Genomic DNA, 27,473 nt, shown 5'->3' with positions numbered 1-27,473 from the left:
ACAATATTGGCTCTTTCTTCAATAATTGTGAGTTTGTCTTATTAGGCATATTTTAATTTTCTCTTCCCCTTTATACTCTTTTGCTTGTTACTTTGTTGTATATTCTAATCTGAAGTTCTTTTTTTTCCTTCTTTTTTTCTTTTCTCTCTTGAACTTCTCATGTAGGTCTGCTCACGAAGGTCACCATGACCCCTTTCCCTTGGGAAGAGAGGGTGGGGATAAGTTGTTAATTATTGTTTAGAGTGGAGATTTCTCTTTTTAGTTAAAATAGTTCAATATCTTTGCAAATGTGTTGCATGGTGCAAGTATAGTAAATTTAGTAAATTATTTTAAAAATATTTTGAAAAAATATGACATTCACTTTTAGGTATGTTTATATTCCTATAAACGAGGGTTGACTCAACTTTTCAACATGGTTTCAAATATCCTATCTTATTGTTTTATAACACTCTTATACTACAAAACAATACACTCACTTTTGGTTTTAAAATATGTTCTCTATACCCATGGAAATTAAACTTGTAAATGTGCCCTAGACATAATACATAATGACAAGAGAACATTCTTGGGGCATTTCCCATATTCCTCTTGGAAAGAGCAAAAATGAACAGAAAAAAAATAAAAAGAAGGAAAGAAAAAAAAAAACAACCTTGAGTGACAGGAAGCACGAGGTGGTGGGTAGAGATTTGGCAAGTGTTGTTTAGCTCTGGTAGAATGCTCTCTGGAACAATTTAGCCATCGTTTTCATTGGCAGGCCGCAGCAGAACCATTAGAGGTATTAAGCAAATGTATTGTTTTGAGTTTTTATTGGCTCTGGCTCTCCCATTATTTAGGGAAATGGAATTGTACATTCAAAGGGGAGAGAGAAGACTGCATGTCAGTGAATTTGAACCCTCCTTCATGGCACACTACAAAGCAGCAGGCAGGAGAGTTGAGGAGCTAAGAATGTGTAACTTCTACATATTCCCAAGTGCCAAGTTCAGGGTTGGAACTTATCAGGATGCTTGTAATTTTTCCCCCTTCTGGTTAAAAAGTAATCAGAGCTTTCTGAAAGTTCCTCTAATAAATTATACAGTGGCCTTTTTATATCTGGCAGTGAGGCTTTTTTAGAATGTCTGCTGAGGAGCAGAGAGCCCTGATCTGGAATTCCTAATCTCTAGCCTAAAAATAAACCTGGGTTCTAAGAAATGAAGTGGGGAGTGTGTGTGTGTGTGTGTGTGTGTGTGTGTGTGTGCGCGTGTGTATGTGTGTGAAACAGAGAACTCTGAGTGTCAAAAAAACATATAGTTAATTGATCCTGGAGTTGAAAATGCTGAGGTTTTCTTTTATCTTTTTTCTTTCTTTCAATTTGTTAAAGAAAGGATGAGTCTAAACAGACGACTTATCCATCCTCCTGTTTAGCTTTTCAAGAGTGTCTTTGGGAGAAATTCCAAAATAAAAAGCTAGGATGAAATCACTTGGTTCTTTTCCCTTGTGTTTGTATTTTCTGTTAACTTTTATTGGTGACCTTACTTTTTATTCCAAATGCTATATTAGAGTTAGAATACTAGAGACTAAGAAGCCCAAATTGTGCCTCAGAAGTACCTGACACAGAGAAAGAAGCACAATCCCCAAAGGTCACTGCATAGTCTGTACTTCCTGCTCCTTTTGCTGTGAGATTGCTACAGGAGTATTATCTGAAGATTGTGTAGTACAGGGGAATATTCCATCCCAAACCATTTTTTTTCTCATCTTCTTCTTAAAAAATGAATTTTTCTTCTAAAAGAAATACATTATCTTGGTAAATTTGCATTTTCCCTGCCTATTTTCTCACCATCTTTCTTCAATGTTTGAAAATAAGCCTGATTCTGAATTCAGTCCACTTCGTGAAAGTATGTTTCATTAGCTTTTAAATAGACATTATTTTTAGAACAATACAAAGTGGCCAGGCATCGGTGGCTCATGCCTGTAATCCTAGCTACTCGGGAGGCTGAGATCTGAGGACTGCAATTCGAAGCCAGCCAGGGCAGGAAAGTCTGTGAGACTCTTGTCTCCAATTAACCTCCAGAAAACCAGAAGAGGCTCTGTGGCTCAAGTGGTAGAGTGCTAGCCTTGAGCTGAAGAACTAAGGGACAGCGCGTAGGCACAGGGTTCAAGCCCCACAACTGGCCCACATAAAACAAACTAACAAAAAATTTGCTTTAAAATTCTAGGGAAATTACAATTGTCTATATATGTGTAGTTTGCTGTTGTTGTTGTTCCTTTTTTTTTTTTTGTCAGTTGTGGGGTTTGAACTCAGGGCCAGGGTGCTATCCCTGAGCTTTTGTGATCAAGGCTAAGACTCTACCACTTTGAGCCACGTACCATTTCCAATTTTCTGGTGGTTAATTAGAGATAAGAGCCTCACCACCTTTCCTGATTGGATTGGTTTTGAACAGTGATCCCCATAGCTTAGCATACTTTGTAGACAGGTTTGTAGGAATAAGACAATTGTGCCCAGCTATATGTGGTGTTTTGCCAGGTGCTTTGTGAACATTATTTAATCTGTGCCTATTTTAGGAAGTTGATACTGTGATTATTCAAATGTTTGGGATCATTTTATGTTTGGTTTGAAGAGCAAACATGTTCACTTTTAACATCATGAAACTGATTGCTAGAGTTGTTATGTAATTCCCCCAAATCATCTCAGAAGAAATGACCAGACCCAAATAATCCCAGAAAAGTTTTAATTTAGAGATACGATCTTTATCAATAGTTTTATGTCATTCTATAGGAATTTAAATTGATAGACTTTAATTGTTTCATATAGACATGTTCATAACTTTTAATAATCTGTGATTAGAATAAGGCTGGGAATGTATTTCACTGCTCTCTTTATGAAAAGCATCTTGAGAAACTATTGTTTCTCATAAAATTCAGCCTAGTGTGAGTCAGCCTAACCATCAGGTTTATCTTCCCTTGCTTACTTCCAGTCAGGCTAATAGTTGCCAAATGTATATAGGAACATCATAAAAAGTCACTGAGTGTGCAAGTTCACATTGAAGCCAGCTCAAACGCTCAGAGAGCTTCCAGAACTACTATGTTAACCAAATTGATACTTTTCATTTAGCACATTTAGATAAAATGGTGAAGGAGCAAGACTCCAAGCTCTTGACTGAGTGAGTACTCCACTTTCCTGGGAATAGCCCAAATTATCTTTGCTCTACAAGAATGGTTCCAAATGGGAGAATGTTTACCTCAAGGAATAAAAGACTGAGGAAGTCACGATTGTTGGTTGGCTGTGGCTTGTCATTATTTAAATGATGATAATTGAAACTGGTAATTTGTTAAGTATTTGGTTGAATTTAAAAGAATTTTGTGCAGGTCAACAAGTAGTAAATTACCAGCAAATCAAAATTCAAAGAAATAACATGATATTGATTATGTAAGTATACGCAGTGAAAGAATAGAAGCAAGTGCATCAAAATGTCAAGAATAGTAACATGTAGAAGATTGGAATTTAAGTACTAAATAGTTTTTTCATATTTGAAATTGTTGATAACATATATGCCCTTTTACAATTAAAGAAGAAGGGATTATATAGGAGGTCTAGTACAAGAAAGATTAAAATCACAACCAACACAATCACCAGCATAGGTTTAAGTTCTTTATGTTGCTGGAACTTAAAGAATGAGTTTGATAATAACAAGAGATGAAGTAATTGTAAACAAGCCACTTGGTCAGATTCATAGCTCAGATGGATTGCTCTAGTAACTCTAGTAACTACATGACAGACAGTTCCGGGTGAAGAAATTGTTGAGTACAAGATAAAAGATTACTGTTATAGTTTCAACAAGAGTTAACAATGACATTGGCATTAGATTGTAAAGGTGATGGAGTTGAAAACAATTACTAAGAAAAATAGGTAAGCTTCTATGATTGAAAGGATGTTAAATGTGAAAAGGACATTGAAGAGGAAGGATGGTTTCTAATTTCTCACTCAAGATGAAATGAAGTAGCTCTAAGTGTTGTTTTTTTCTCACTAAGACATTCTAGAGTCATATATGGGACTATTTGTCTTACATCTAATTTCTAAGGAACATTTCTTCTTGAGAGCAAGAAAATCCAATCATGGGGTTTTCAGAGTGTTAGCTTGGGTGTTTCATTTTCCCGTATGAGCATAAGAAGTGTATTTGTCCTTAGTGATTCCAAAAGATAATCACAACTAAATACTATTTGTCCTTTCCTTTAGATAACAGCACTATGCTAAGTCTTCACATCAGTTGGGACCATTATTTCTTAATGCTACAGATGAGAAACAGAAGGTCAGAGAGGCTGGATCGTGTGCTTGGATCACATAACTGGTTAGATGACAGAGCTAACCTTTAAGTCATAGACTCTCTGTCTAAATACATACCTTACTATATAGCCTGGGGGGGTCTGCAAATTATTTTCCACAGATGGCTACATAGGAAATATTTAAGCTTTGTGGATTTCTTGACCATATATAACATATAACATCGCTTATATTTTCTTCTATTTATTTTGATTTTGTCATTGTTAGAACTCCAAAAATGTGAAGAAAAACCATTCTTAGTTCATAGGCCTTATAAAAACTAGCCAAAGCTTAGATTTGAACTATAGTCCATAGTTTGCAAATTTCTGGTCAAGAGTACACATGTACATGCATGCATGCATACATGTATACACTCACCTACACACACAATTCCTTGTAGAGTCATTGGTTGTAAAAGGGTATATGAGGTTGAAAAAGAAAAATGGTGAAATCTCTTAAATCTAGGTTTCCTGGGGAAAGGGAAATCCAGCTGGAATAGAGTATCCATGGTAAACACAGGGAGACCACAAGGGTGTGAGTCATCACTAGACCATAGTCTGAACACAATCCCTCAGCCAACAAATGATCCTCAGATGGCTTCAAAATATTAATAATGTCAGGGGTGGGATAGTATAAAGGCTTGAGTAGAGGAAATGTATTCTCTAGATACAACACAGCCTCTGTCCTTCTGGAAAAGAAAACACTGTAGGGATGCTTGAAAGGGTGTGCCTTTCTGGATCCTATCAGAGGAGAGGAGGTAGGAAGGATTAAGAAGAGGAGGGAGTGAGGCAGGGAGAGTTGGGGTGCCTCTCTGTGTGCGCATACAGAATTCCTTTCCCCAGCCACTAAAATACTTTCAGATGGATGGGGTTGGCCTGAGATCATTCTGGAAAAGCCAAAGTTTACAAGTGAATATTTGTGCACAAATATTCCCCAACAAAAGCTACGTCTTCATAAGGAGACAAGCATACTAAATATTTCTACAGAGTTTGTGGGCTTATGAGAATCTAGCAGGAGAGAGGGTGAAAATAGTAGTCCTTAGCTCCTTGATACAGGATAATAAGTAATCCTGTGACTCATGTTCAAGCGAGACTTAAGACTTCTGAGAAGTCTGAAGAACCCTCAGAAAGTTTCAGAGAGCTCCGAATACTGTGTCTTCCTGTGCTGTATGTCCTTATAGCCAATAGATGTGTCCTGATGTGGTTGAGTGGTGAGATTTTTACTTCTTTCCTTTGTACTTGTACCACCTAAGGAACTCAAATTTAGATTCAGAAAGTATCTTTTCTTTTTCTGCATTATAATCTATATAAATACCACAATGGGATGTATTTAAATTCCTTTCAGATTCATGACTGGGAAAGTCTGTAATAGAGGCAGAGGCATTATGGCTAGAGAAAGAAATCTAGAGGCAGATGGTATACCCATCACTTCTACTGGGTGACCTGTGCTACACTGGAGGGACACCATGTGTGAACAAAGAAAGTAGCTGGGCTTGGAACTCAGAGGTTGGAGTGGATGTTAAAAAAACATTCTGCAAGAGGTGACATCTATACAAAGCACTGATAGATGGGTAGTTAGCATGAAGTCATACAGAAAAGAACATTCTAGGCATAAAAATGATTTGTTCAATTTTGGGGACTCATGAGAACATAACACAAGCAGAGAGCTAAAAGTACTTTGGGAATGAAAGATGAATAATGACCAGAGATCAAGCTAGACAGCATGGAACCAGAAGGGCCTTGAAAATTTATTAAGACAATGGATTTCATCCCAAATGCACAGGAAACTTCTGGAGGGGTTTGGAGCAAAAAAATGGCTGGATCTGATTTCCATGAGGAAGATGGAGGAGAATGGGAAAAGACTGGAGATAGGCCAGAAAATAAGGATTTCACTCAATAAATCATAAAAGAATGTAAAGTAATATTGGAGTGAGCAGTCAAAAGAATTTAGAATTATTAATAGTTGTATAGGACATACTGGACTTTGTGAGTGATTTGGATTGAAACTGAGAAAGAGAAAAGGATCTAGGACCACTCCCTTCTGGGATTCTGGATTAGATACAAGTCATAGTGTGACTTATCTTCGTGACAGGGAAATACAAGAAGTAGAACTTTAAGAGGAACAATGAGTTGACTTTTAGATGTGGCGAGTTTGAGCTCCTGGGGACATCTAGGGGACCATGTTTAGTAAACAGTCACATTTTAGACCAAGTTTCAAAAGCAAGCAGCCACTAGGCACCAGTGTTTCATGTATGTAATTCTAGCTATCCTGAAGGCTGAGATCTGAAGAATAAAGTTGGAAGCCAGCCTGGGCAAACAAAGCAGAGAGATCTTATCTCAAATTAACTAGCAAAATGCAGGAAGTGGAGGTGTGGCTCCAGTGGTAAAGTGCCAGTCAACCCTGAGTAAAACTTGTAAGAGCCTGAGGACCTGAATTCAAGAAGCATGTGTGTGTGAGTGCATGTGCTCTCTCTCTCTCTCTCTCTCTCTCTCTCTCTCTCTCTCTCTCTCACACACACACACACACACACACACACATACACACACACAGAAGTAGCTAATGGTGACAGGTGCTTCAGAGAACAGCAAGTAAGGATAGATATCTGTCTACTTTTACTCTCAGCTACTTCTAAGCAGGACTTATAACTGTATATATGAGCATGGAAGTACTATAGTTCATGAATCCTACCTAACTAACCTTCCTATGTTTGCCTAGTGCATTGTATCATGTTCTGTGTTCTTTCCCAATGAGTGTTTTACACTTTCTGAGGCTTTTGTACCTTTCATTTTTCCGTACTTGTAGGAGATCACTCATCTCCTAATGAAAATTAATCAGACAGTATCAAATCATGTTCTTTCAGTGTAGTGTCATCAACCTTCAATATCTTCTGTCTTTGTCTTTCCTCCTTTTGCTCCTCCCTTGGTGTTAAAGTGGCATTCATTCCTTTTTGTCCAACGAAGAGCCAAGGTCAGGGACTGGAGATCATGTGATTTGCAGTGAGTTCTTTTTGAACAACTAACAGGATAAGTCAGGACAAAGGACTAGGCAGAGATGTGAGGTTAGCTGGGGTCTACCTCTCTGATGTCACTAAGCTCTGAAGCATGATGTATATTATTGATTTAGTCCCACTTTGAGGTAAAATGATTGGCTTTTTTTCTTTTTGTTGTTCATGGGGCTTGATATCTGGGCTTGGGCGCTGGCCCTGTACTTTTCAGCTCAAAGCAAGCTTTGTACTGCTTGAGCCACAGCACCTCTTCCGATAAGAGTCTCAAGGACTTCCCTGCCTGGGCTGGCTTTGGACCATGATCCTCAGATCTCAGCCTCCTGAGTAGCTAGGATTATAGGCGTGATCAACCGGCACTGGGCAAATAATTGACTTTTGTGTGCTGCTGTTAGTAACTGGCTGTGAGCTGCTTCTGAGGGGGCAGTGTGATCATCTCCTGGGGTTCTAGCTATTGGGTTAAATGAATTCTTCAAAGAAAGGGAAGACATAGCTGTCAGCAGCCGCTATTCAGCGTAGCTCAAGGATGGATGTACCCGCTTGGGTGGTACGCTAACAGTACCTTGCACAGTGCTATTTAAGGTATGTTTCACCTGCTGGGCTTCACTCCTTCTCTCATTTATCTGTGTTCTTTTTTCACTCTCTTCATTCTCTTTCATACTGACTTCCTTCTATTCAGTTAATCTCATAGTGTTATATCTGTCCAAAAAAGTTTTCCCATCCCTCTCCATATTATCTTTCCTTCCATCCTCACTGACTTCCTTCTGCAGCTAAAATTCTTGTCTGTACCCATCATCTTCTTCTACAGGCCATATTCACTCTCCAACCCACTACAATCTGGTTTCTGTCTCCACAGTTCTTCTGAAATTACTTTTGTCAGAGTTACCAACCTCTTCCTTATTTCTACTTCTGATAGACACTTTTCTGTTCTTCTCTAACTTCCATTGCCAGGAACTTTTGGAATGATCCTCTCCCTTGGTTTTAGAGAAGCCAGCTCTGCTGGATTTCTTCCTACCTCATCACTTTGTGTCAGGCCTTGGTGCCAATTTCTTCTCTTCCTCCTACCCTTGAAAAGTTACTATTTATCAGGATTTATCCTCTGCCTTCTATCTCACTCCATGCACAATTTCCCCAGTTTGACTGAGGCCTTTCAGATTTAGAATGATATATCTCCTTGACTGTCCTATGATGTGTATTTCAAAGGTGAGCAGGAGTTTTCTTTAACAAAGAAAAAATGTATTTATAGCTCTCTGTCACTCTTTAACTTTCTCCCTCTGTCTTTCTGTCTGTTTCTGCCATCTCTGTCTCTCTATGTCTCTGTCTCTCTGTCTCTGTCTCTGTCTCTCTCTCTGTCTCTGTCTCTCTCTCTCTGTCTCTGTCTGTCTGTCTGTCTGTCTGTCTGTCTGTCTGTCTCTCTCTCTGTGGTGGTTCCCTATGCATATAATGTATTGAGAATCAATTAGTAATGACTACTTGATTCATCTCACACATTTCATTGTCATCTATTTGTCAATGCTTTCTAAATGTACATGTAGTTCAGGTCTATAGGACATTACACGCAAATATTATATAAGTGTCTCTAATTTGATTATTATAGGGACCTAAATCTGCTCCCTAAACTCATATCACTCGGGTGACTCAGCTCTCCTGTTTCTCAAATAGAAACTCAGGAATTATTCTGGGTCCTTCTCTTTTATGATTTACCTCATCTGATTAGCTACCAGCATATCTGGGTTTTATTGATTAATGTCTTTTAAGCCAGTTAGATAGAAAATCCAGAGCTTAATTTGGTGCTTGTGTGATAAAATAACTAACTTCTGGGAGGTGTGTGTGTGTGTGTGTGTGTGTGTGTGTGAGAGAGAGAGAGAGAGAGAGAGAGAGAGAGAGAGAGAGATTAAGAAATAATGCTTAGCTAGAAAACAAGGCTAGGAAAAAACCTTTTAAGATGTTCTAAATGGAGGGAAGAGCTTCAGGAAAAGAGAAAAGACGCACAAAACTGACTAAGTATTAAGTGACTTCATGGTTTTATTCCTTTCCTTTTTTTTTCTTTCTTTTTTCCATGAACTTCAACACATTGTCGCCGCTCCAGTTACCCACAAGGACCACTCCTCGTGGGAAAAGCTGCCTATTTTTAAACACAGGGTAATGCCTGTGACATGACATTGCCCATTCTTACCCAGGCCCTGAGAGTATACCATTACGGAATGTTTTTGCCACAAACCTGCTCTGCCTTTAGTGACTACATACAGTTGCAAACGATTGAAGAAGGGAGAGTGGAAGGAAGGGAAAAGGAGAGAGAAAGTAGAGGGAGAGAAGTTGGGATTTGGATATATTTTATCTCTTTCTGCTTATGAGAGAGAAAGCAGCTACTAATACTCTACTCTTCAAAGTTCACTTTTTCAGATGCAATTGAATCCTGTATGGGGGAGGGTGGGTTAGGAGGGTAATACCAGTAAACTGGAGAGAGGGGAAACAATCAAGTATTCTCTGTTTACTTTTCCATTTGAGTCCTTCTTCACCATTAATCTAGACAGCTAATTTTGAATAAGCACATCGTAATATGCAAATAATATACTGAATTGCTGTTGCATCGAGAAAGGCATAATACTTTCTGAGAACTTTGTATACTTAAGGAAAGAAGAAATGTTCTAAAGCACACACATTCACACACACATGCACACAGGTGAGCATATATATATATATTCTTTGGAAAATGCATTGTTTCTAAAATAATACAAAGATCACAGAAAGTACAAAGAGGAGTAAATTACTTAAAATCTCACTACCTTGCCTTCTGGAATCTAGCTATCTAGATTGAGCAACATATAAAATTTTAGATAAATAATATTATCTTATACTTGCTGCTGTATTATCTGCTTTTTCAATCAACAACATGTTGTGGATTTTTGTCCATTATTGTAACTGTAACAAAATATCCAAGACTGAGTAACATTTTACAGTTCTGGAGGCTGGGAAAGCCAAGAACAAGGTGGCAGGTTTGGTGTCTGGTGAAAGCAGTACCTTGCTTCCAACATGACACTTGTTACTGCGATCTCTGAGGGGATGGGCTGTCCTCTGACATGGAAGAAGTTAGAAAGACAAACAAGCCAAATGCTCTGTGAAGCTTTTAAGAGCCTTGCACTCACTTACTAGGAAAGAGACCTCATGAGCCAGTCACTTAACACCCAATCAACTGGTAATGCTTTCTCATTGGCTATTTAATTTCAACACCCACCTTATATAGAGTGTTTGGTGTTCCAATAAACAGTGACTTATATAATCATTTTTAGTGACCTCATGGCAGGAAGATCCCATACTGATACTTCAATTATCAGTACATATGCTTCCGTACTGCTTTGTTACTATAATATGTACTTTTTCTAAAAATAAAATATTGCATAGTGCTTTCTTGGTTTGTATACAAAATTTAAATTAAGATCTTAGGTAAAATATCTAGAAGTAGGGTTTCTGTTGCTTGTTGGCAATAATTCACAATAAGGCATACATATCATAATTTATTGTGTGTTACCAGTGATTCTAGGTGATATAGGGTACAGATACAGAAGTTCATTTTAGGCAATTACCAGTGGAGGTATCTTGGAAGAAGCAAGACAGCAAAGCAACCTTGAGTGTGAATAGATTTTTCAACATTGAAGATGATAGGGAAGGCAGGATGAACCAAGCAGTAAAAGGAAAAAAGGGATATGTAGACATCTACATGATTAATGTCAATGCGTAAATCACTTTAGCTCAACCAAAGGCTAGGGCTGGATAGAAGGGCTTCAAGTAACAACTTAACGTAACCTATTAAAAATTATTACATAAACACAAGAGTAGATGTTCTAGAGGGTTCATATTCATGGAAGACAAATAAGAAAGTGGAGTTTTCTCTTCTTTTTTGGCAATCCTGGAAATTGAACTCAGTATTTCATACTTGCTAGACAAGTGCTTTACCCTTTGAGCCATGACTCCAGCCAATATTTGCTTTAATATTTTATATATTTATTTATAATACACTAGGTATACAAGCAGAGTTTCCCCGTAATATTTCTACACATGTATACAATGATCTTCATGTCCCCATCGGTCTCCTTCATTCCTTGCCCCTTTTTAAAAACTATTTCCCCAGGGTTCATTGTTATCTATCTATCTATCTATCTATCTATCTATCTATCTATCTATCTATCTATCTATCTATCTATCTATCTATCTATCTATCTATCTATCTATCTATCTATCTATCTATCTATCTATCTATCTAATCTATCTATCTATCTATCTATCTATCTATCTATCTATCTATCTATCTATCTATCTATCTATCTATCTATCTATCTATTTTTGTTGGTTTTGGGGCTTGAACTCAGGGCCTGAGTGCTGTCCCTGAGACTCTTTGTGCTCAAGGCTAGCACTCTACCACTTGGATACAATGTAACTTGTTTTTTGAGTTTAATTGGAGATAAAGGTCTCACCCACACTTTTCTGCCTGAGATGGCTTTGAAATGGGATCCTAAGCCTCCTGAGTAGCTAAAATTACAGGCATGGGCCACCACTGTCTGGCTCATTGTTTTATTGTCATATTTGCAACTAAAGCTAATTGGACTGTATTCAGCCTCATTCATCTTCCTTGTAAATTTGCCCTAGTCCTATTTGTACTCTCCCCCAACAGGGTCTATTTGACTTTCCATTCATTTCTTTTCTAAATTGTTTAGTGGATTAGTTTTACAAAGAATGTTTTAGTTTATGTTTGAGATATGATCTTCTGCTTTTTCCCATAGATATTATTTGACTTCTTCCTCCCGAATAGCTAACATTACAGGCATGTACTGCCATGCTAGGCTTGTTTTAAAGGTAAAAAGTCTTGCTAAATTTTGTCCTGGAGTGGCCCCAATAATGATCCTCCTACCTCAACCTCCCAGGTTGATGGGTAAACAGGCCTGAGATACCACCACTGCAGAAGGTATTTCAGAACATCAGACTAAAGTGAAAAAGATCTCTTCTAGATGAGGATTGTAAGAAGGGAAAGACTGGGGTATGTTCTAAAGACTTTGTGAAAGAGGACTCTATAAAATTTGGCAATGAATTGAGTGATTAGATGTGTAGCTGTAGTTTAAAGCTAAGCAACCAGTAGGAATACTTTTACACAAATAGGAAAAGAACATTACGTTAAACCAGAGATTTGGGTCAGGTGGAAAGAGTAAATCTATAAAGTTGTTTGCATGAAGGTAATGAGGGCTATAGCAGTTATAACAAAGCAACAACTTTGTACCTAAAACAACGAAAATTTATTGTCGTGCAGCACGGGAGGACAGAAATCCAAAATCAAGGTGTTGGTTCCTTCTGGAGACGATGATTAAGACTCTGCTTCTAACCTCATGCCTAGCTTGGGATAGCACCAGGCAGTAGTCCTTGTCTTGAGGATGGTGTTTTCCTGTCTCTTCCAATCCTCTTCCTCATATGTTTATCTTTCTATTCCGATGTCTCCCTTCACCAGGTCACACCCCCCTCCCAATTGCCTCTTCCTAATCATTTATAAAGAAACTATATCCAAATAAGATCACATTCACAGGTATTTCAACACCTTTTTGGAATGACACAATTCAACCCATAAAAATGCCCATCTCAGTCCATGTTTAAAGAATGTGAGAACATTAAAATGGGAGAGGGACAAACAGATTAGTGGGATTAATGTATTAATAATCTTCAACATATTGAGAATGCATTGGATCCTTAAGTGTCGAGAGATGGTTCAGTTTAATGTTCTGCTTAATGTAACATTTGCCTTTTTAATCGCTATGAAAAGTGACTTGACTTCTGCTTGGATCTTTATAGTAACAGGGAAGTCATTTCCTTGTTAAGCTTTAATAAGTTTCTACATTGAGGGAAAATATGGCACCTAATGCTATTGCTCATTCCTCCCAGTCTTTCCTCCAGGCTTACAAACAGCCAGGCCCTTACATGTTATTGGGTTGCAAATATTTAAGCTACTTTCAGGCTGCCCCCTTCCTTGCCATCAAAACCCAATTCTTTTGCCATTGCTATATAACAAACATAGCTGTCAGATCTTCCCTGTTTGACCCTTATGAGCATACCTCTCAAAGTTCCAATGACTAGAGACAATGCACTGATCATACCCAGAACAATTTGTGTCTGAGGAGGTGCACTGTTGTGTCTAGTATTGCACACCAGGAGTCTGTGCACTTACCCACAGAGGTACTTTATAATAATGTGAGCAATTGAAATATGTAGGCATTTTTCCTTATTAATAGATATTTGACATAGAGTTTCTAATACTGAATTTTAGCAATCATTATCAAGTTTTGCACTTACGTTTAAACATAGATTTTACTTTGGAAACCTGAATTTTATCTTTGGTATTTTCCCCATATTTATAGGTTTGTGAGATCTCCTTGACTCCCTCTTTTGGTATTCACTATTACCACTGCCCTTAATTTTACACCACTTTCAAACTTGATAAATTTACATGATAGGAATTCTTTAAAGATATTGATTAAAATATTGAATGAGATAAGGGTAAATGCATATATCTATGCCCCCAAAAAGCAAACTGGGCAGTCTCAATATTTGGTGAAAGTTATTATAAATGTAGAGCTACACACATTCCCACCATTTTACTAACATATCACAAATGAAATTTTATCTAATGTCCCATTATATTAACTTACACTTTCTCTAAGGAATGGTCTTGGTCTAGGAATACAACTAAACAACCAAAGCAATATCACTGGTGAACATAGCTATGCCGGTTCCAACAATCACCTCTTTTTTATCTAAGCAATTAAAATTGCCTAAATAAAACATTGAAGCTATTTCTGGGAATTGACATGAATCTCACTAATCTTTAATTTCAACATCTGTCCCTTTCTCTGTACTAAAATTAAAATATCATTCAGTCTTCAGTCTTCTTACATTGCTCATTATCTACAAAGCCCACTGATAATTCTTGTTCAATCAGCAAAACAGGTCATATTTTAATCTTAGGTTCAGTAGTAAAACAACAGACACTTCTTCATGGGTTATTAGCAGGTGTTTGATTATTGTGAGACAGTAGGAGGAAAGGAAAGGAAGGAGGGAAGATTTCTGGATTTTCTATTTGTATCATGAGAATATAAGAAATATGGCACCAATTCAGAGTGACCAGGACACACAGGCATAGGAAGATTGGGTCTGTAATGCTTAAGCAAATGTGCATATGATTTAGTCCACATAGTCTTTGGGTATGGATAAGAGCATACTACCAGTAACTATCAAATGGCATTTCATAACTACACAATCTTATCCTCATGGAATATCCCCCTTCCCTATTATTTATTGGAATCATGAAAAGAACATGACTTACAAATCAGTGTCCACCACATTAGGCAGTTCTACTGTTTTCCATTGAACTCTGGCAATAGTCTGTAGCATGTCTGCTGATGCTCAGTGTTTCCAGATGATGTTCTGCCCCTACGGTTTCTCTGGGGGAGAGCTGGCTTCTAGTGTGGCCCAAGGCTGTAAAATTCTTAAGTGCCTAAATGGTGCTGATATCCTTCATTCATGCCAGCAATGGAGAGAATGATCCTTATCCTCAATTAATGCTATCATTTTTTATTAGGCTTTAAAGCAGAATTGCCTGTGAATTGTGGGATTCTTGCATTTGCTTATAAAGGTTTCCTTTTAGGTTCTTCCCAAGATACCCAGAGCCTAGATTGTAAAATTGTGTAATTGCTGAAATGCCATTGTAGTTTTTCCTTTATCCTTGATGTTTTATCTGTCCATAGACACAAGCACATACCTCTTCTTTATGTAACCAAAACCTCAGCCCTTCCTGAGATCTATTTATGGAAATACTGTGTCCATTGATTTGCCAGATGTACTACTATTTCTGGTATATTGAAATTCACTTTGTCTTCATTTCTGTTGCATTTGGGTAGAATCACTCATCACATGACATGTTGATTCCAAAGCTTCTGTAGATAAACAAGGTAGACATATCTACTTACTAAAGGGAATTAAGAATCTCATCTTGGAGGAAAAGTTAGAATAGATACATTTATATATTTGAGAGTCACCCAGTAATTCTGTTTGCAAGCTGAATAATAAAAAGAGTTGCCAATGGTGGTCATGGAGAGTGGGGAAAATGTGGGGTGCAAACAGGACACTAGGAATAAGTTTTAAGTATTAGAATAGAGAAATTGAACTACCATGGAGACTGAGAACTGATGTCTAGAAATACGAAAGAAACCAGGAAAGAGCATTGTAATGAAAGCAAAGGAAGTAGGGAGCTCAAAATATTACCCCCCTCAAAAAATCCTCAAAGAAATAACAACCCCATTAATAAATGCACTAAAGACTTAAAGACTTTGCTGAAGAAGAAATATGAATGGCCGATAGAAACATGAAGAAATGTTCAACATCACTGGCCATAAACAACATTGAGATTCTACCTCACCCCAGTTAGAATGGCCATTATCAAGAAATCTAATAACAACAGATACTGGCTGGGATGTAGCCAAAAGGGAATATTACTACACTGTTGGTGGGAGTGTAAACTTATTCAACCACTCTGGAAAGCAGTATGGAGGTTTCTTAAAAGACTAAAAATAGAGCTCCCCTGTGACCCAGCAATCCCACTCCTGGGCATTTACTCAAATGACAACAAACCATCCCACACTAAAGCCACCAGCACAACCATGTTCATTGTGGCCTTATTTACCATAACTAAGATGTGGAATCAATCCTCCTCAGTGGATGAATGGTTCCAGAAAATGTGGTATATATACAAATGGAATTCTGTTTCCATCAGAAAGAATGACATTGCCCCATTAATAAGGAAATGAAAGCCTCGGAAACATAGTCTGCATACACTGTTTCCCTCATTTGTAATAACTAGAATATGTATAGGATTTTCTTAGGAGAGTACCACAATAGCTCAATAGCTATGTGCATATGAGCATATAAAATGATGCTTATTGAAATGAACTCCAAGAAATGGAAACAAAATATTTTTAATTGTACAGTTTGCAGTTATTTCTTCCTTTTTCCCCTTTGGTTTATTTCCTGATGTCATTTTTTTTTTTACTTCTGTACATGTTGTCTTTTATATATCTAATTTGGGGAAGAGAAGTGGAATCACAGAAACAAACAGTGGGGCAAAGGGTGAACCAATTCAGCAGTGACACTCACTAGACACCATGTTGGAAATGAACTTTACAGCTTTGGAAAGAAAGGCGTTGGGAAGGGAAAAAGTGGGAGAAAACCAGGAAAGGGGTAACACTGCTAAAAAAGAAATGTACTCATTATCTGACTTATGTAACTGTAACCCCTCTGTACATCACCTTTACAGTAAAATGTAAGTTAAGAAAGGAAAGAATGGGGAAGCAACTATTAGTACAAATCACAACAATGGCTTCCAACAAGAGGGCGACTTGGTACCTTTCTATTGTGGAAAGGAAAATGGGAATTTCACTGACAAGGTCAATGAAAGTGATTTTGATAAAGTGATGCAAATGAGTGATGGAAGAATGAAGTATGTGGAAAATGAGGAAATTATTCTCTTAGGAAGTTTGAATTGGAAACGAAGAAGGAAAAGAGAGGGTGTTAGTTATAGTTTGCTCAGAAAACCTCATCCTGTGGGACCAAAGGAAAGAGACTAAAAATAGGTACAGAAGTAAGTTTAAGTGTGTGTGTGTGTGTGTGTGTGTGTGTGTGTGTGTGTGTGTGTGTGGTGTACACTTTCATTTGTGTTTTAGAGGGAGTGTTGGAGTTCACAGTGAAATGCCCCTATTTTATTATCAAAGAAAGAGGCATTGTCATTATGTATCAAAGGTCATGGGAATAAGTTAACTGAACCAATGGAAGCAAGAGAAAAATATTAAGTATTTCAGATAGCCCCTAGAGAGGAGAGGAAATAACTTTTTAAAAAGGCAAAGAAAAGAAAAATAAGGAAACAAATAAGAAATGAAAGCCATGAGAATGGATGGCCAAAGGAGAAAGGAAGGAAGGTCATCAGAGGTGAAGACATCAAGAATAAGATTGGTATTAAATGGCTGTTTCACATAAATATATAAGTTTTCTAATATAAAGATAGAAACTGGGGTGGAGTGGGAGGCTGAGCCAGCTGATACTCTCAATCCACACGGACTAACCAGGGGTTGGATAGTGAAAGACTTCAAAACTATTTCGTGAAGAAGGAAGAAGAGTGAAAGATATATCCAGTTATCATTTGGAGAATTCAGGTAAAGGCAGTTTCTTGGACACATGAAGCAGATGCAGTTTCTCCCTTTTAATACATAGCTACGGTCAGTTTATGAACCTTAGGTATTTTGCTGTATTTATATATTCCCTTGAAAATAATAAACTTGTTTGTCTCTTAATAATCTCTAAAGCAAAATGTTAAGCTTTGAACTAAGAGCTCTACCCATTGTTCCCTACACTCAGCCAGACTCCGATCATATTAGCTGAGTAACTAAGGCATTTGTCTTCATTAGCTAAGATTGACTTCTGAAATGCTTTGCATGCAAAAGAGACAGTGACCTTCACTCTTTCATTCTCATAGATTCGGAGAATAATCTAGATGCTAGTTTTTGCTTCCAGCAAAATAAAACTTGTCCCTATCAATTTAATTAACTGTTTCCAATTGTCTCTAGTGTTTTACAATGTATTTGCAACCTTAGTCACACAGACTTCTATCTATATTTCTGTGGAGTACAAGAATTTGAGCAACCCCACCCAGTTTGCCACCAGCATGACATAAACACTCTCATCTGGAAGGGTGATTTATTACTGGGGAAGGAATTGGGCAACAAAGAAAAGGGAGATGAGTGGAACCCACTAATGAGGTTGGTGGAGAAGTCTTTTGGAGGATGCTCAAGAGAAATGAGCAGAAGTGCTGGGTTGAGGGAGGACAAAGTATCAGTAGCCAAGACTGGTAAGTGGTAGGGAAGCCAGTATCACACAGATAGCTCAAGTAAAACATCCCAGGAAAAGAAGAATTTGAGGGAAGTTGGGGAGATCAAAACAAAGAAAACTATTAAAATAAAATCTGGAATAGCAACAGAGAATGGTATCCATTTTCTTCCTGAGTTCCCAGAGCAGAAAGTAGGCCCAATGTTGAGTTCCTCCCTCCTCTCCTCTCCCCTCCTTTCCCTTCCCCTCCCCTCCTCTCCTTTCCTCTCCTCCCCTTTCCTCTCTCCTCCACTCCCCTCTCCTCTCTCCTCCACTCCCCTCTCCTCTCTCCTCCACTCCCCTCTCCTCTCCTCTCCTTCCCTCTCCTCTTCCCTTCCCATCTCCTCTTCTCTTCCCTTCTCCTCTCCTCTCTTCTCCCTTCTCTTCTATTCTTCACATTGAAGATTTACTTAATATCATAAACTCAAACCATCAGTAAAATATGTATGTGTGTATATATATATACATATATTTATATAATTATTTCAATAAAGCAAAGGGAAGTGTGACTAATGTCCAGGGTGAACCAAGCAACAGTCTCAAAACAATGTGTCTCCAGGAAAGCAGTTAAAGGGATAGCGCTTCGATCATATTTGATGCGAGGTTGTGGAGCTTAGATGATTTCTTGTGGTTGAGAGCTATTTTTCCAAGATATTATGTCAATAAAAATACTACTTTAAAAATTCTTTTCTCCCAAGCATCCTTGGTTTGAAAGCAAGATCTTTTTGTTTGTTTGTTTCTTTGGGTTCCAATGAACACAAAAGCAGTCTCTTTGTGGGGGCACTCCGTAGTTTTTGGGTGCTCATTGCCAATACATAAGATTCATGGGTTAAATAGATGTCATCAATGATATGATTGGGAGCAGGGAAAGCAAGAGAAAAGTGTCACACTGTCCTGGTATGAGCTTCTGAGTTTGGGTTTGCCTGCAGCTGGTCTAGCAAAACTGCAACCACGAACATTCTGTAATGGAATTTCCAGCTTGTGCTGAGTGGTCTGTCTTCCTAGCTAAAGCTGTGTTAGAGGCATACCTTGGCTTGCAATGGCAGATCATGGTTCCTATGGGAAATAGCTAGTGAATCTAATTCCAATCTAACTGAATCTAAATCTGAACTCTGACTAAGTTCCTCCTTTTAAAAATCATTGCTTTTGGGTTTTCGTTTGCTTGTTTGTTTGTACTGGTCCTGGGCTTGCAGTGCCTGGGCACTGGCCCATCATTTTTGTGCTCAAGGCTAGCACTGTACCACTTGAACTACAGCTCCACTTTTGGCTTTTTGGTGGTTGATTGGAGATAAGAATCTCAAGGACTTTTCTGCCTGGGCTGGCTTTGAATTGTGATCTTCAGATCTCGGTCTCCTGAGCAGTTAGGATTACAGGAGTGAACCATCAGTGCCAAGCCAAATGATAACATTTTAAGGTTGACTTATGCCTGCAAAATGAAGGCCTTTGACTTATTTCAGCTTACAGAGACCAAATGCATGTTTCCTTTTTTTTGGGGGGGGATGGTAGGACATGTGTTTTTAATAGACCTTTAATTCTGCAAGTGAGTACAAACATAATATTGCTTAGTACATTGCAGGCTACCAGTAAAGATATTGGAAAGTATGATGAATTAACAGGGGTGAGGGCAAGAGTTTATATGGTTTAAGAGTTGAGAAAGGGAACATCTGTACATTATTTGCATTATTTATGGTATCATTATGATGTCCCATCTGTCTATAACTCTTCCTGTTTTTAACCTCTCTGTCATCATTAAATTACAGTTGGTGCCAGTGGCCCAACCCTGTAATTGTAGATAATTAGGAGGCTGAGATCTGAGGATCGTGGTTGGAAGCCAGTCCAGCAGCAAAGTCCATGAGATTCTTATCTTTAACTGCCAAAATACCAGAAGCAGAGCTTTGGTTCAGGTGGTAGAGTGTGAGCCTTGAGTAAAAGAAAACAAAACAAAATAAAAACAAACTGAGGGCCACCACCCAGTCCCTAAGTTTAAGCCTCAGTACTGGCACATCCCTCAAAATAAATGTATTCAGCATATAGCAAAATGGAGATTTAAAGGGACTTCATGTCATCATAATGCTCACACACTATGTTAGAAAGAAGCAGAGACTACGAGCTGGAAGCTTTTCTTTCACTATGCATGGCCTGGAGAAAATCTTCAAGGCAAAAAAATAAAAACATAGTAATATCATTAGATTCATCTTGAAGAAAGAATTTGGGTGTAAGTGGAAAATTAAGAATGATGTCAAATACCAAGTATTCACAGAGATATGGAAGTGTTTTTTTTTTAAGGCAGAGTATTCTTTATCTTGGAACAAATATATCAAATGTGCGTTTTAGTGTCTATTTTTTAGTGGTCCTCATGATAGGCTGAACTCAGTGTCTGTTTCTGTCCTTTCAAAGGGGTATGCTGTCTGGAAAGGCCACCAGAGTAACTAAGTCTGACTGTGTTATTCTCTACATATCAATCCTTTGGTGTGATATTCTCTCTCCTCTCATGTTCTCCAGGGTATATATGAGCATGAAGGAGCTAAAGGAGACCCTGAAGCTCAACAGTACTCATTTCCTCAATATCTACTTTGCCAGCTCAGTGCGGGAAGACCTGGCAGGTGCAGCCACCTGGCCTTGGGACAAGGAAGCTCTCGGCCACCTTGGTAAGTGAGATTAAAAACCAAATACAGTAGAAAAGTCAAGGAGGTCTAAAGGCATTTGTGTAAGTGAATGTGGGGGTGGGGTGGGAGAACGACTAAAATAAATGTGTTCAATGAATTAACAGTTCACAGCTTTGGGTTAAGAAAGCTACTTAGGAGATTATCAAATGTTTCAGTGCAGGCAAATAAGAGACATTAGGGAAACAGAATAATCTAGATGGATTGTATAATCTAAATACAAATAAATTGTTGGGATGAATGAGGGAAGGGGTAACAAGTTTGACAAGAAATGTACTTATTACCTTACTTATGTAACTCTAACCCCTCTGTACATTAGCTTGACAATAAAAAAAATACTAAAAAAAAAAAAGAGATTCATTTAAAGCTTAGAGAGCTCACAGTGGATAATCTATGAAGAACATCGCTAGATGGTAAAAGCTGGTTAACAAAATACATTGTACCAAGCCAGGAACCTATGGTTTCCATCTGTCATCCTACCTACTCTGGAAGCTGAGATCTGAGGTGATATCACAGTTCAAAGCCAGCCTGGGCAGGAAAGTCCATGAGACTCTTATCTCCAATAAACTACTCAGACTACTCAGAAAATGCTGAAAGTGGCATTATGGCTTAAGTGGTAGAGCACTAGATTTGAGCACAATGAGGCCCAAGGATAACACCCAGGCCAGGAGTTCAAGGTCAGGCCAAAAAAAATCACTGTATCAAAATCTGGTGGGCATTTTGCTGGGACTGGGCACTCAGGGAATTCTGGAAAATTCAGACAGGTAGAGCTTCCTTGCTCACTTAGGAAAGTAGCAGCAACTACTGAATACGCATGAGAGACCATCTGTTTTAATTGTCTTACCTATTATTGTACAGAAAATCTTAATTAGCTACCACCAAGGGGCATTATCTATTTAATCAAAGCTAGTTTGTACATATGTATATACATATACACCCATACATACATATGTATATATGCATACATGTATATATGACACATTGACATATGTATATGCACATGTATGCATATATACATCTATATATAGATACATATCATATATCAATATGGATGAATATTGAGAGTTACATGTGTTTATTTGTGTGCGTATATCTGTGTATATGTATCAGAACACTGGTGGACTTCTTACATAGACTAGACCCTCAAGAAGATCCTGGGAGATATATATGTGTCTTGATAGTGATGTATCTATGCCTTAGGCAATGGAGGAGACAGTAAAATTAACTGTTTAAGGATCTGAAAAAAGGGTTTCTCTAGTAAGGATGACTGGGTGTTATTAACTCTATAGAATCTGAAACAGTTTTAGGAATAGGCAGCTCTCTTTAAAAAATTTATGTATATATTATTATTATTGTAAAGGTGATATACAGAGGGGTTACAGTTAAATCATTCAGGTAACAAGTATATTTCTTTTTAACAGTGTCATCCTTTGCCTTGCCCTCTCCCAGTTTTTCCCTTCCATTCCCCGTCTAGAAGTCATACAGTTCATTTTCAATATAGTGTCTAGTGTGTATTCCTACTGCATTTGATCACCCTTTGCCCTAACCTTTCTGTGCCTCCCTTACTCTCAGGGCAGATAAACTTACGAACAAGACGAAAAGTACAGAAAACAAAAACAGCAACAAAGAAAAAATCCTCTTGTTTCCATTTCTTGGAGTTCATTTCCATGAATATTTTATGTGATCATATGCATGTAGCTATTGGGCCTTTGTGATCCTCTCCTAAGAATATCCTCACTTAGTTTCACCGTGTGAATATTCTAGAAACTTGTATGATTTATCATGTCCTAGTGTAGTGTTCACTTGTAGATTTATAGGCTCATGCTAGTTACCACAAATGAGGGATATCATGCAATCTGTTTCTTTAAGTCTGGCTTACTTCTTTTAATTACTATAACTTTTTTCCAAGTCTTTCCATTTCCTTTTGAAGGGTACTAGGGTACAATATCACTCTTTTTGGTGGAGGAGTAGAATTCCATTTGTGTGTGTGTGTGTGTGTGTGTGTGTGTGTATCTCACATTTTTATGTATATGTGTGTGTGTGTGTGTGTATACATATATATGACATTTTCTTGACCCATTTGTCCATTGAGCGGTATCTGGGTTGGTTCCCGCTCTTGGATATAGTACATAATACTTATGAAGCTATTTTTTTTTTAACCACAAGCCCTTTTATTCCTGGATCTAAGCCTGTGAGGAATTAGAAAACTTATGATATTTTTTGTGATCTGAGCCTATGAAGGCAAGGCATTATTTGTGTTGATGGCATATTTCTTGGCTTTAAAATATAAGAAAAATTTCAGAGTTTAAAAGGCTTAACAACCTCTGTTGCTCATACCTGGTTTAGGTCGTTTTAGACCCTTTAAGTAAATATTCATGTTACGATCTTTAGTGTCTATTATAGAACAATTGAATGATCATAACTAGAAAATGAGGAAATAACCCAGACAAGATTACAAAGGATGAGAAAACAGAAATAAATAACAAGTAAGAGAAATAAATTGTAGGGTATTGATTCAAACTTCCCACATTTGTAACTACTAATGTAGATGAACGAAAGACACCAATTCAAACTCAAAAAATGTCAGACTGAAAACAACATTAGCTTTAGACTATTTGTAAAAGATGTATATTACATAAAATGTCAAGGCAGTTGAAAGTAAAAGGATGAGATAACACATGAAAGGCAAATACTAATCTAAAGAAAAACAATGTTGTTTTTAATATCAGATAAAGTACACTGTGAGGTACTATTATCAGATATAGATGGGACTACTTATGTGATAACAAAGTAAATTCAGTTGGCTAGTGCAATCACAATGAATTTGGCCATAATCAATAATATGCTCTAAGATGTATAAAGCAACATTTGATTTAAAAAATGTAAAAAAGAAACAGATAAACCCACAATCATAGTTGCAAGTCTTAAATAACTTTTCTCAGAAAGTAATAGATTAAAGACATAAATATTGAGTAGAGACATGAATATTTGAAAGCATGAAGAACAATTTTGACTCATTTCACACAATTAAACCAGTGTATTTACACAGAGCAGTGTATATGTTCTTTGTTCATGTGACTTGGAAGACTTATCAAAGGAGTTCTGTACCAAAGTAATTTCAAAGGATTGAAATAAAAAAACCTTGTTCTCTGATTACATTGGAAATAGGCTAGAAATCAATAATAACAAGACAATAAAAATGAGGAAATCCTCATGTATTTAGAAACTGAGCAATTTATTTATAATTATCCAATGACTCAAGCAGCAAATTATAATGGAAATAAGAAAATATTTTAAACAAAATGATTATAACAACATGGCATATCAGAACTTGTATATACAAGAAGACTCACACAGGGCAAAATTTATAGCTTTGTGTTTTAGAAAAGAATAAAGTCTGATCTAATTATCCAGCTTAAGAAGCCAGCAAAGAATATCATATTAAGCTCAAAGAATGAGGACAGAAGGAAATAATAAAAAGAAGACAAGACATAAATAGAGAATAAACTTTCATTAGAAAAAATTAATAGAGCAAAAATTCTTTGGATAAAGGAAAAAAGTCTTTGAGGAAGAAAAAGTATTGCTAGGTCCCTGGAAAGACTAAGCCATGGAAGACTTACTCAGGAAAAGTATATATTACCACCATAAAGAGTAAAAGAAGTAACATCTTTTCATAGGCAACAACTATTTTCAACAACTAGTGTTAGAGCATTTGAATAATCAGAGGCAAAAGAAAATGAACCTAACCTAATTAAGCCTCATAACTTACTAAAATAATTCAAACTAGATCATGTATTTAAATATAAAAGGCAAAATTGTAGATCTCTTTTTTTTCTGGTCCTATGGCTTGAACTCAGGACTTGGGTGGTTTCTCTGAGTCTCTGTGTGATCAAGGCTCATGCTCTGTACTTGAGCCACAATGCCACTTCTGGCTTTTTCTGAGTGGTTTATTGGAGATAAGAGTCTCACGTACTTTCCTGCCCTAGCTGACTTTGAACCACGATCCTCAGATCTCACCCCTCTGAGTAGCTAAGATTATAAGCGTGAGCCCTGAGCACCCAGAAAAACTGTAGAACTTTTGAAAAAAAAAATGTGTAGAAAATATGTGGGGCAGGACTAAGCAGTGTGCTTATCTAGGATGCCAATAGCATAGTTAAGAAAAATAGAAACTCATCAATTGGACTTGACCAAAATTTAAAACTTTTTCCCCCTAAGGACTGCTAAATGCAAAATGAAAGAACAAACTTTGCAAAGCACATTTCTGACAAATACTTTGCATCTAGTAGAGAGCTCTCAAAACCGAACAGTAAGAAGAAACTAACATTTCAGTTAGAAGTGGGCCAAGAAACCAGCAGACATTTTACTAGTTACAGAAATTGAAAATCAGCACATCTAATGATGGTCAACATCATTAGACATTAGGAAAATGCAAATGGAAACCACAGGGATAGGTCATTGTCCCTATCTGTAGAACTCAACTGTGCGTAGAAACAATACTAAGTGCTTGTAAGATTGGAAATAGCTCTCATATTTTGCTGGTGGGGAAGTGATATGGCTTGGTCACCCTGAATATTTGGAAAATGCCTTATTAAACAAAATAAGTCAAACTCTATTATCCAGTAATTAGATTCTTGGTTGTTGATCTCCTAGAAATGAAAAATACAAGTTTCATTTGCAAACCTCTACAGGAATGTCCATAGCTTTATATGTAATTGCCCAAACTGGAAATGTCCTACCTCCTTCTCCTCCTCCTTCTCTTCCTCCATCTCTTCCTCTTTCTTCTTTCTCTTCTTCCTCCTCCTTTCCCATTCCTTTTCCTCTTCCTCCTCCTCTTCCTTCTCCATAACTTTCTTTTTGTCCATCCTCCTATGCCATTTTCTTTTCTTGTGCTTCCCCAAACTTCTCCTTCCTTGGACTGCAAAAAAATCCTTTTTATAGATTTGCTCTTCATTGTGGAGAAGTTATTTTGAGGGAGTATATGTCAGCCAGTAACTGGAAGTCATTATGTAGACACCTGCAGACTGGCCCTCATCCCCCATTTTATGGGCATATAACATCCAACCCTAAAAGTTTTACAGAGCCACTTTAAAAACTATTGCAACCAATATCTTTTTCTCAAACTGCCTGAGTTAATTTTTTATATAAGTGCTCTAGGAATTATATTCTTTATCATGAACTACTATGGTGGTCTGTGTCAAGCTGAGGAAAGTCAGTTAGAACTTGGAAACATTGCATCCCTTTGGAAACTCTGTTGTCTGCTGCTAAGGTTTCATCTTTCAATCAACAACTTCTCTCTCTGCTTCCTCTGCACCATCCCCTAGACCACACAACAACTCTGTCTTATTGTTTTAGCTTGTTCTTCATAATCAAAGCTGAAAGGTCTTCTGAGAAGGCACATTTGCATTCTCCCTGCCAACCCATTAGGAACAGCTGTGTCACACATGGCTACCAATTGCTAAATCCAGGGAACTCAACTTACAATAATCTATGTGCAGGTTTATAATACTGGCTCCGTTTTGCGTTCAAATCTCAGTACACACATTGAAGTGCATTGATTCTTCCAGAATTAAGTTTAATTTCTACATTGAACCTTCCTGTTTTTTTTAAATTTTATTTTCATTCCACTGCAAAGTATACATTTTATAGAACAGAAAAATGCTAATATTTCACTTACTATATTTTTCTGCATAGTTCTTAGTAACTCATGGACTTTATGGAAATACTGATTGAATAAGCAAATGTAATTATTAAAATAATAAAACCAAGGCATGCACCAGTGGCTCATGTGTGTAATCCTAGCTACTTAAGAGGCTGAGATCTGAAGATCTTGGTTCGAAGCCAATCCAGGCAGAAAAGTCTCCACGAGACTCTTCAATATACTACTCACAAAAAGCTTAAAGTTGCGCTGTGGCTCAAATGATAGAGCTCTAGCCTTGAGCACTAAGACACTGAAGGACAGCACCAAGGCCCAGAGTTCTAAGCTCCAGGATCGGCAAAAAAAAAAAAAAAAGAATAAATAAAACCAAACAAAATATGACAACATGCATTTGAAATGTCTTGACATTTAAGATATTAATTTCTCCTCCAGATAGAAATTGCATTTATTATTTTATTATTGCTTTTTATTATTATCTTTAAGTCAATGTACAAAAGGTTTGCCGTTTAACAAAGCAGTTCCTGTATCTTGCTCAATGTTAGCCTTTTTAATATTCCCACACACTCCTCCAACATACCCCTTCCCTGACTCTTCTTAATTTTGTAGCGCCCTTGTGTTTTTGTGGGAGGCTTTATCTCTCTATGACCACAGAGGAAATGGCATGTTTTATCCTTACTCATCTGGTGATGCTGCTAACCTGGGATGACCCTCATTTCTCTCACAAGAGCAGGAAATTTCTGTCAGGCTCTGGGCCACTCTTGGGGCTATACCTCACTGATCAGTGATTCCTCTTTAGATATGGGCCACTTACTCAGGCATCTATCAGGCTGATCTTCATACAAGCCTGTTTAGGGTTTTGAGTCTCAGAAGGGAGGGTTTAGTCAACTTTACTGTATCCATTCAGTTCCCTTT

General features: G+C 37.5%; 1 protein-coding gene across 1 annotated transcript in view; it reads left to right on the top strand.

Annotated features, from left to right (window-relative positions):
- Pappa2 (pappalysin 2) overlaps window positions 1–27,473 on the top strand; it is a 214,997-nt gene that overhangs the window by 51,042 nt on the left and 136,482 nt on the right. Inside the window, 1 exon segment of the mRNA XM_042674437.1 lies at window positions 20,745–20,890. Coding sequence (XP_042530371.1) covers window positions 20,745–20,890 — 146 coding nt within the window.

Source organism: Dipodomys spectabilis, unplaced genomic scaffold, assembly GCF_019054845.1.
Source record: "Dipodomys spectabilis isolate Male_0828 unplaced genomic scaffold, ASM1905484v1 ptg000019l, whole genome shotgun sequence".
Taxonomy (NCBI): Eukaryota; Metazoa; Chordata; class Mammalia; order Rodentia; family Heteromyidae; genus Dipodomys; species Dipodomys spectabilis.
Note: the sequence above shows the minus strand (reverse complement) of the source record. Positions and strands in the feature narration are given on the sequence as shown.